This window comes from Oryctolagus cuniculus, chromosome 7 (genome assembly GCF_051225735.1).
Source record: "Oryctolagus cuniculus isolate XC-2025 breed Fujian yellow rabbit chromosome 7, ASM5122573v1, whole genome shotgun sequence".
NCBI classification, from domain to species: Eukaryota; Metazoa; Chordata; class Mammalia; order Lagomorpha; family Leporidae; genus Oryctolagus; species Oryctolagus cuniculus.
The window spans coordinates 41,089,983-41,101,674 of NC_142873.1; the positions used below are offsets into that span (position 1 = coordinate 41,089,983).

Genomic DNA, 11,692 nt, shown 5'->3' on the forward strand with positions numbered 1-11,692 from the left:
ACCACACAGAATCTATCAGATCTGATACTTCTAATAAAGTATTCCTTCATTCCCATTTTAGGTCAGTTTATTCTTCTGATTGAACAGAATGAAGAAGCTAGAGTTCTTGGAAAGAGAATAATAGAGCAAAATTGTTCATATTTTACTCTCATTCTTTCAATTCCTTGAAATATGCACCTGGAATTCAGACCACAAGGCAGTGGTCAATACCCATTGGCAAAGGGATGGAAAGTGATGTGGAAGTCACAATCATTGGTAACTTAACCATGAGGAAAGTAGAAACCAGAAAAATTGGGGATTAGTTGAGAGGTGGCATTTCTTATTTTTTTTTGAAAAAAATGAAGGTCTTTTTTTATAAACACTTTTATTTAGTAAATATAATTTTCCAAAGTACAGTTTATGGATTACAATGGCTTTTTCCCCCCATAACTTCCCTCCCACCCAAAACCCTCCCATCTCCCGCTCCCTCTCCCATTCCATTCACATCAAGATTCACTTTCAATTATCTTTATATACAGAAGATCGATTTAGTATATATTAAGTAAAGATTTCATCAGTTTGCCCCACACAGAAATACAAAGTGTCAAATACTGTTTCAGTACTAGTTATAGCATTACTTCACATTGGACAACACATTAAGGACAGATCCCACATGAGGAGTAAGTACACAATGACTCCTGTTGTTGACTTAGCCATTTGACACTCTTGTTTATGGCATCAGAAATCTCCCTAGGCTCTAGTCATGAGTTTAAAAGGCTATGGAAGCCTCTTGAGTTCGCTGACTTTGATCTTATTTAGACAAGGTCATAGTCAAATTGGAAGTTCTCTCCTCCCTTCTGAGAAAGGTACCACCTTCTCCTTTGATGGCCCATTCTTTCTACCGGGATCTTACTCGCAGAGATTTTTTTTTTTCCCAGAGTGTCTTGCCTTCCATGCCTAAAATACTCTCATGGGCTTTTTAGCCAGATCCGAATGCCTAAAGGGCTAATTCTGAGGCCAGAGTGCTGTTTAGGACATCTGCCATTCTATGGGTCTGCTGTGTATCTCACTTCCCATGTTGGATTATTCTCTCCCTTTTTTGTTCTATCAGTTAGTATTTGCAGACACTAGTCTTGTTTGTGCAATCCCTTTGACTCTTAGACCTAAGATATGTGCATTACTAGGTTAATACTACAGCGATTTATTCTCTCAACGTTCAGCACATACTTGCTTAGCGTCTCCTACACGCAGTGACACACTACTGCATTAGTGTCTGGATGACAGAGAGGAGACATGGTTCTCCTTTCAGGTTACTCTGACTGGGACTTATACTGTAACAAAGTGACAAAGCCACTGCTCATTTCACCCTCCCAGCTTAACAGAAAGAGTACAAAAACAAGTTTTAAGCTTAGCAAACATTTTTAACAATGTACCTGTTATCATCAATTATCTACACTTATATTGTTTTACAAATTAAATTATCTGCATTAATATTGTTTGAGAAATTAAAATAATTCAAATTTTCTAATATTGTTGCCTCTTGACAGTGGCTTAGAGGCTTCTGTTCCCTAAGCCCTAAAGCTTAGACCCAATTTTGAGTAATTTGGTGTTTGGTACCTTGCCTCCATTTTCCACAATCAAAGGAGTTGCTAATTAAACCCAGTGCAACGTCTCCATGGTGATGTCTTTGGCATCAGGAGACTTAGAAGAACCGCCCGCTACCAATAAATACAATGGAAATGTCAACTGCTTTATGGTCACTATTAACAGTAACGTGGTCTTAGAGCAATTGGCACAAAATGACAGAGGGAACTGTATACATTTAACTTTGGTCTGGGTCTACAGCCCCAGACCATCATCACTTCTCTACAACCCAGTAGAGATGAACAGCATTTTACCCATTTTGACTTTTTGTGACTCTGACTCCTCTTAGGAGAGGAAAATGGGAGCTCACCTACGAACATCAGACATGCAACTTGGACTGAGCACCTACAGCACTGAGAAACTGGGTGATGCAGAGAAAATGAGAGTACACAGCTATATCCAGAAGAACTGAGGTTTTCAAAAAATTCAGGTAAGGAAGGTAGAGGAGGAACCCAGGCCGGTTCAGTACCAGCAATGAAAAGAGAACCACAATTAAGTATGTGGCCTCCAAACAACATTAACCAGGATTATTTAATTTTTAAAGTAAACCTGTAAAGATCTATATGTGAAGTTTGTTATTTTAAAAGCTTTATTAATTAATTAATTTATTTATTTATTCATTCATTCATTCAAAAGCATAGTGACAGAGAGAAAGTAAGACAGAGAGATGGCTTCCATCTGCTTGTTCACTCATCAAATAACCACAACATCCTGGGCTCAGTCAGGCTGGTGTCAGGAGCCAGAACTCCATTCTGGGTTCCCACAAGGGGGGCAGGAAGAAGTAGAATCAGAGCGCAGCCAGGACTTGAATCAGACTCTCATATGGGATGCCAGTATCGAAGCTGTGGCTTAACCTGCTGTGCCACAATGCAGACCCAAACATTAGCTGAGTCACGGCTCTTCCTAAATTTATGTAAGTATTCTTAATATGATTTAATTAAATAAGGCACTGAAAGTTTAAATGTATGTTCTTAAAAAAGTCTTATTAAATATAACATATAAATTATTAAATATAAATATAATTATGTGGGATCCAGACAAAGTTGCGATGCCTCACGCAAGGCTGAGAACTTAGTGGTCTCCAAATAATTATAGGTGATGGATAGAGAGCATTGCTCTCTGGGGCCACAAAATAAGAAGCAGGCAGATGATTAGCACAGGAACGTAAAGCAGACATGAGTCACTGCTACCTAAAAAAGAGAAAGTTATTACCTGCATAACTCACATCTTCAGGAGGCCGTCTAACACTGGGAGACACTTTCATCAGAGAAGCAGAAGACTTCTGTTCTGTTTCCATCGCATCGCCACTCATTTTCTGGCCTTGGGATTCCCAGAACACTCTCTGAAACTTAATTTCTTCATCTGCCCAATGAGACTTCTGGGAGAGCTGTTTAGCAGACCTATAGTTATAAAATCAATGACTATGGCATTCCGAAGATTCTCCTGGGTAAGTAATCAGGACTACTTTTGCATTCCTTTCCCAGTCTTGTGACACAAAACCATCTTTACTCTCTTAAATCCTTTCTGAAAGCTGTGGAGATGCAGGAATCCATATGAAAATTATACTCCCCAAATTGTCAACACACTCTGGTCCTATTCAGTTCTAAGATATAACCAGCAGATTAATATCTATGTGACTCTTAACCATTGAAAAATCATCATCTCATTCATTTGATTTGCTGATATCAGTAAATTTGGCTAATTTAAGAGTGAAGCTCATTATAAGGATGAATAAATGGATTCAGACATATAAAAATTACCTACATATGTTGGGGTTGGGATTTGAGCCTATAACAAGATTTTATCAGTGGTCTTTTTTCTTTAAATGCCTTCATATAGAAGGAGTGTGACAGAAAACTAATTTCTCTTTCAAAACACATACACACACACACACACACACACATACACAGATTTTCCCCCATTCTATGTTGGTTCCACTAGCTTTGCAGACTTAAGAATATCCAACCTTTTTGTCTTTCAAATTTCTCATCTGTATTAATGGAGACATTAACAGTAATAACTAATAAGGTCACTGTGAGCATCAATTGAAAGAATATATACAGTAATATTTTCACCCTTTGTATAATATAGACAGTATGTAGTAAATACTAACCTGCATTATGTTTCTAGAAGATAGATCTGAATTTTAGTTGATAAACTGGTATCACATTTGTCTCTTGCTTTTTTTCTTTCTGGAAATATCAAAAGTAATATTAGTATACCAGTAGGCTGGAATGTAGCTATCCAAAAATTAAGTTTATCTTTTGCTTTTTTCTTGAATTTGTTTCCTATATATTTTCTTATTTTAAAATTGACATAAAATTATATATATTTGTCATCTACAATATGTTTTAAAGTATGTAAACACTGTGGAATAATTAAGTCTAGCTATTTACCATATGCATTACCTCACATAGTTACCATTTCTGTGGTGTAAACCCTTAATAGGCACTCTCTTGGCATTTTCTGGGAATCGATATATCATCCTTAGCTGTGAGTCTGTGGTCATAATGTGAATTTTTTGCTAAGAAACCTGAAGGACTTTGTAAATTTGATTTTCCTTTGGAAAAAGCATTACAGCAAAACAGAAGGTTATTTTTGCAATAATAAAGGTTCAATAAGCATTAAGTAAATGAATAATCAATCTAATCCAATTTTCTACACAAGTAATTCCATTCATATCTAGCCTGTACTTATCATCCAAATGCTTTTAGGTGATATTAAAATGCTACTTGTCCTTCAAAGTCTTCTCTAAAATTTTTTGGCTTTTCCTAAAAATTTTCAAGAACTTTTGCTTGTTTTGAAATTTCTTTTATGATGTTTATGATAGTTTCTGAGATATCTGTTTGATTCTCTTTTCTTCGAGAAGGAAACAATAATTCTTTTTTATTTATACCTGTAGAATTTAGAACATAACAGAAATCGTGAAATCATAAAAATATGAGAATCAATAGATGACCTACTTCAATCTTTTGTAGTTCAATTGGTGATTAGGATGATACCTAAATATATAAATATAACATCTTACACAATTTACTTCCTTAGTAATTATAAAGCATCCATAATGAGAACCTCTCTAAATTAATATAAGTGTGTGACTAAGATAATTTACAATTTGAACTTCAAGGGTTATCTCTTGCACCCCACCCCCAAAACAGAAAGTTCAGAGAAATCTCCTTTGCTTCTACAAGGGGTAGATAATCTGCACGTATGACTGTGGAGAACAATCAGGCGCCAGCCGATTTCCATGACACTTCAAGGTCTATAAATTTGCCTTCTTCCCTGCTCAGAGCAAAACTCCTTGGAAAACCACATCACCTTTAGTTAGGCTTGAGAGACTGAAAGAAATGATGACAGCTCTTATGTTTTCCTTCCTGGTAAAGTACAGAGAGTACAAGAATAAAGTAATGAAATAAAGTAATGTATTAAGCAGTCTCTAGCTACTGAAAAAAGACCCTTAGATAATTTAATATCTTACCACTAGAATACATCTGAGTAAGGATTAAAGCCTATTTCTGTAAGCTCAAAACCCATTTTATTCTAATATTACAAAACATTACTTGTGCCTCCAAGGATATGTAGAATTCATTTGTACTGCTGAGAATTAGGGAATATAGAGTTAGAAAGATAGAAGCAATAAATCTACCAACTAATCAGGCAACAGAAAACCTTACATTAGGCTTCAAACAAACAGCATGTAGAAAAAGATAGGAAAAGAAAGGATATAGGCCCTCTCCACAGGGATGAGGGGTGTAGTGTTAAGCGTAACTATACCAGAAAAAAACACCATGAACCAGGTCATGCTCTTCCAGAAGCAACTGGGCTTATCTGAACTGTTCGCACATTTGAATTACATGTCATAGAAACTAACTAGTGCCCAGTGTCATATTTTTCTAAGCATTCTATAGTTCATCTTTCCATAATAGACATAAAAAATTAGAAATAAATTCAATAAAAATTGTTTTCTAAGGATATATAGAAGATGTCTCTCTTGAACACTCCATAATTTGAAATTCACATTTATCATTCCAACCACTAGTTTTTAACCATAATCTCTGTTTCTCTACACCCCTCACCTTTGAATCAGGAGCAGCCTTAGACTTTGCAATGAAACCTACTTGTATGTCCACCTTTATCACATACCTAGTACCTTGCACGTGATTATAATCATACTGCTTAACAGTTAGTGTGCACCATCTGTTATTCTTGACTCAGCAGTTCTCTGCAGGAATATGACACATTGTCAAATTTTTTGCGATTAACATTCATTTAGTGACAAAATTTTTAAATGAGATAAATTTAAAGTCACCTTTATTATTTCCCTCATATTCATTTGCATTCCAATATACGCTAAGAGTTAATGCATTAAGAAATGGCAGTAATCTCAAGTACATAGAACTCCAATGGACATATTCTCTCCTCTGAGACATTTTCTATTGTAAACTGAGGTTTACATTTGAATGGATAACATCTACCTTATGTGGTAAAGAAACTCTTATATATTCTATGTACTTGTGTCCATGATAAGCTAACACGCCAGACTCTTTCACACTTTGACTCCTAAGAAGCCTGCGATGCACTGAATGAGATTGAAACCAACAAAACAAATAATCTCTTTACTTCAATTATTGACTGAAAATTTATTAGCTACAATATGATTCTAGGTACAAGGAGAATTCAGGTGAAGTTACGTATAATGGTACATCAAGAAATTCATGAAAAACTTTTTGAAACCCTGAAAAACTGATGGCCTTCAAAAAGTTCATGGAAAAATCTGTATTATGAAAGAATTATACATGGATTTAAAAATGTTTGCAGCAAAATAACTATTTAATTCCATTTCCTATAAACTTGTCAATAAACTTGTATAACTCACATATTTATTTCAAGGACACTAAACCTAATGAAGACAAACAAAAGAAAAATTTGAAACAATATTTCCAAATTAGGTAAATGTCATATCAAATGAGTAATCAATGTCCTACATGAGTTCTGAGGAAGAAACAAATCCTTTTATGAGTATGTATCAAGGAAGCTTCCAAAAAGTGTGAATTTGACTAAGGTTTCAGATTAACCATAAAATGTCTGTAAATACAATATCTGTAACTAGCACATGAGTAAGGAATAGAGGCAAAGAGAGTTAAGGAAAGTAATGAAAGTTGAGGAGAATCCTGATAGAAGACTCCTTGCAGGGGGAATGCATCTCAGGAAAGCACTGGGGATGTACAGACTATTGCATCTTGGAATAGAGACTTGGAAAAAACGACAGAACCTTTTAGAGCCTTTTGGAACACCCCATTTCAGAGCACTAGTTTCAGGCCCAGCTGCTCCGCATTGATCTAGCTCCCTGCTCACCCCCCCTGGAGAAGAAGTAGAAGATGGCCCAACTCCTTTGGCCCTTGTCACCATGTGGGAGATATTGATGGCATTCCTGACTCCTGGATTTGACCAGACCCAGCATCAGCCATTGTGACCTTTTGGAAAGTGAACCAGAGGATGAAAGATCTCTTTATTTCTCTCTCTCCATATGTATCTGTCACTCTACTTTTCAAATAAATAATTAAAAAAAAGTTAAGATATCAAACTAAGATTACATTCCTGCCAGGAAGTATGCAGATAGGACCAGAGAATGTGGGTCAAGGTTAGGGTAGGACTAAAACTAAATATAGGATTTTAAGAATCAAGAAAATGATAACAGAAAGCTGTGGAAGAGTATGTGAATTACATGCAAGAGTACGTGAATTATATACAAATGATTTATTTTGCAACTTTCAGGAAGTATTTCTTTGAGTGAATGTGGATGGAAGAGACCCAAATGGATAACTGTTACAAAGGAATCTAGGAGTTACAGGTGAATAATGTGAAAAAAAAGACATGCCATGGGAATATAGATGAAAGGAAACTTGATCTGAGAAATATAAAAACTTTTTAGCTTAAGTATTAGAATCATTTGGAGATGCAAAGTCTGAAGTACATGTGCTTGACCTTTGATACTTCATATGCTTTGAAAAAACAAGAGAGATGAATGATCAATTTTTAATTTAAAATTTGAGGTCTTGTGCTCCATGATGATCGATTTCCTATTATTGTACTGATTTTCATATTTCTCTGGCACTGTCTCCTCTTCTCTCCCAGATGTCTTCTTTTGATGTGCTCTCCATGGAATGGGTCAATGAGACTGTGGTGAGAGAGTTTGTCTTCCTCGGCTTCTCCTCTCTGGCTGGGCTGCAGCAGCTGCTCTTTCTTGTCTTCCTGGTCGTCTACCTGTTCACTCTGGGCACCAACGCCATCATCATTTCCACCATCGTGCTGGACAGAGCCCTCCATACCCCCATGTACTTCTTCCTTGCTGTCCTCTCCTGCTCTGAGACTTGCTACACCTTCGTCATTGTACCCAAGATGCTGGTCGACCTGCTGGCCCAGAAGAAGACCATCTCCTTCCTGGGCTGTGCCATCCAGATGTTTACCTTCCTCTTTCTCGGCTGCTCTCACTCCTTCCTGCTGGCGGCCATGGGTTATGATCGCTATGTGGCCATTTGCAATCCACTGCGCTACACAATGCTCATGGGGCCCGGGGTGTGTGTGGGCCTAGTGGCTGCTGCCTGTGCCTGTGGCTTCACTGTTGCACAGATCATCACCACCTTGATATTTCACTTGCCCTTCTACTCCTCCAACCAGCTCCACCACTTCTTCTGTGACATCTCCCCTGTCCTCAAGCTGGCATCTAACCATAATCATTTTAGTCAGATAGTTATCTTCATGCTCTGTGCATTGGTCCTGATTATTCCTCTGTTGTTGATCTTGGTATCCTACATTCACATTATCTCTGCCATTCTCCAATTCCCTTCCACATTGGGCAGGTGCAAAGCTTTCTCCACCTGTGCTTCTCACCTCATTGTCGTCACTGTCCATTATGGTTGTGCTTCCTTTATCTACTTAAGGCCTAAGTCCAACTACTCCGTGAACCAGGATGCTCTAATATCAGTATCCTACACCATCTTAACTCCGTTGTTCAACCCAATGATTTATAGCCTGAGAAACAAAGAATTCAAATCTGCTCTTCATAGGGTTGTAGGAAGAACAATTTCCCTGCCATGTTAATCAGGGCTGTGCTTTTCCAAACAATGAAACACTAGGTTTGTAGGGGAAAATTCCCAGAACAAAAATGATCAAGCATCAAACATTGTGTTCAGGAACAGAGATTGTTTTTTATTCATCTACATGTATAAAATGCAGAAAAACATAATTTCTTGCCATAATCACATGAATTGCTGCTTGTTGAGGTTTTTAGTTTTTGTGTTTTGTTTTGTTTTTCTGTTGCATGAAAAATAATGGATGGCAAAATTATAGGAAAGCATACATGTGTTAAGAATTCTAGACTCTGGAAAATACTATCACCTAATCTCAGCCAGATTAGAAACTAACCCTGAGAAATATGGTGCAACTGTAACTCTGACTTACAGGAACCCAGCAAGTTCCCATTTCTAGACTGCTATGTTTGTTTTTCCCCCAAATCTCCATCTTTCAATATAGTCAGACCACAATTTTTAAATGAGATAATGTTTATAAAGTACTTATTACATTGTTTGGTACATAAGATACTTCCAATTAATAGTCAAGCAAGAAAATCGCAGAAACGTTATACATTTCTGTATTTATACTGTATTAAAGAAAGATTTTTTTTTATTTTTAATGCTTTCATTGGTATGTTTCAGAGACAGAGAGATAGATAGACCTGCTGGTTCATTCTCCAAATGCTCACAAGGGGTGGGCTGAGTCAGGTTGAATCTGGCAACTGGAAGCTCAACACAGGTCTGGAAGTGTGAACAGAGCTGGTGCTTTAATCCAGGCACTCAGATATCCCCTTTTGGTAACCTGATGTCTTAACCATTAGGTCAAATTTCTGTCCCTGTTTCTTTCACTTTCTATGCACTGACAGGAATCTAAATTTGATTGGCATGCATTGAAGATGTTCAAAGCAACATATGTTTTAAAAAAAGACCTAAAACAGACCAAGTTGCCAACAAAGTCAAGCCAAGTTCATTTCATCAAACCTTCACCAAATGTTAAGAGTAACCAGTCTTTGTTTCTGTTCATGCGAGTCTAGGGTCTGCACATGCATTGGTGGCCAGAACTTGAGTTACCTATTTTAATGATCTCTTTCATCAGTAGGAATGAGAGCAAACAAGGAACTCTACAATAGAGATGTTGCTTTATATATTATAGTTCATTTTGAGGTGCACTTTCAATCAAAGGTCTCCTGATAGATTTTTTTGTTTCAAAGACATTTCCCTACCTCTACCAAGCATAATATCACTTATATATGCATTCCAGGGGTGGAAGTAACAGGTAATAATGTACCATGTTTCATTCAGAAATCCTGTGTCTTAGAAGATGCTGTACTTGTTGTCCAAGAGTATAAGTGAATACTATCCCTTCCATGTCTTTGAAGAACGAGACTTTCTGAGTATAGGCCCTGCATATGACAATGACTAAAGAAAAATTCATTTCTGGCCGGCGCCGTGGCTCACTAGGCTAATCCTCCACCTGTGGCGCTGGCACCCCGGGTCCTAATCTGCTCAGGGCGCCGGTTCTGTCCCGGTTGCTCTTCCTCCAGTCCAGCTCTCTGCTGTGGCCCAGGAAGGCAGTGGAGAATGGCCCAAGTGCTTGGGCCCTGCACCCACATGGGAGACCAGGAGGAGGCACTTGGCTCCTGGCTTCAGATCCGATCAGCGCAGTGTGCGGGCCTTAGCGGCCATTTGGGGAGTGAACCAGCGGAAGGAAGACCTTTCTCTCTGTCTTGCTGTCTAACTCTGCCTGTGAAAAAATAAATAAATAAATAAACAATTAAAAAAAAGCTTTAAAAAAAAAGAAAAATTGATTTCTGTGGCCACCAAGTTCCATTCTTCTTGACCCTATTCTTCTTCATCACCCTAGGTCCTCCAACCTATCAAGTTGACCCATGAAAATAAAATGAAATAATAATCTGAATCCATTCAATGTGTTCATTGTTCACACCTGCATTGTATGCTAGTGTTTACACATATTAACTTCATTTATACTTTGTTGCAGCACTGGGAAGTATAGATTATGATCCACACATTTTGCAGATGAGAAAAATTAACATTCAGGGAATTTAAACTACTTATCTACTAATAAATAAAATGTGAAATACTGATACTGTGGCCACACAAGTTAGTTAGTTCCACAGTTAATTCTCCAGTGCTCTCACATGACTCTGCAAAGACTATGGCATTTTAGTTAATATAGGGTAATGTGCATAAGTTTGCATCTTTAGCAACTGAAGATTAAACCATGTAATATTTGTAGAAAAGATACACTTTTTTTTTTTTTTGACAGGCAGAGTGGATAGTGAGAGAGAGAGAGAGAGAGAGGTCTTCCTTTTGCCATTGGTTCACCCTCCAATGGCCGCCACGGCTGGCGCGCTGCGGCCGGTGCACCACGCTGATCCAAAGGCAGGAGCCAGGTGCTTCTCCTGGTCTCCCATGGGGTGCAGGGCCCAAGCACTTGGGCCATCCTCCACTGCCTTCCCTGGCCACAGCAGAGAGCTGGCCTGGAAGAGGGGCAAACGGGAAAGAATCCGGCGCCCCGACCGGGACTAGAACCTGGTGTGCCGGCGCCGCTAGGTGGAGGATTAGCCTATTGAGCCGCAGCGCCAGCTAAGATACACTCTTAGCATTAGGTAAATGGCTTTCAAATCTTATTGCTTTCTAAGACTTGTAGATACTATTATCTGAAGTCAGATATGGGAATACAGACTAACAAGTATGCAGGATCATTTTGTGTTAGGTCATGAATTATTGGAGTGACTCTCCAGACATTTTAAACTTCCTCTTATTTTTTTGTGATGTGACTGAAGAACTAAATTGACTTTGGGCCTACTCCACCCACATAGATTAAAACTGAACATCTTAGTCTCACTGTTCTTCTTTTCACAAACACCCCTTCTCCACACCACACTCTCTCTCTCTTTTTCTCTCTCTCTCTCTCTCCGTCTCTCTCTCTCACACACACACATACATGCACACACAAACACCCTTGGTTAATT

At 38.1% G+C, this 11,692-nt stretch overlaps 1 protein-coding gene across 1 annotated transcript; it reads left to right on the plus strand.

Annotated features, from left to right (window-relative positions):
• Nucleotides 1–7,782: 7,782 nt before the first annotated feature.
• Nucleotides 7,783–8,724, plus strand: LOC100354875 (olfactory receptor 10K2). The gene has a single exon (XM_002715296.5). It carries the CDS (start codon nt 7,783–7,785, stop codon nt 8,722–8,724), a length of 942 nt encoding a protein of 313 aa, XP_002715342.4.
• Nucleotides 8,725–11,692: the final 2,968 nt, after the last annotated feature.

Coding starts and splice junctions, on each gene's coding strand:
- LOC100354875 (XM_002715296.5), top strand. CDS start 7,783: ATGGAATGGGTCAATGAGACTGTGGTGAGAGAGTTTGTCTTCCTCGGC.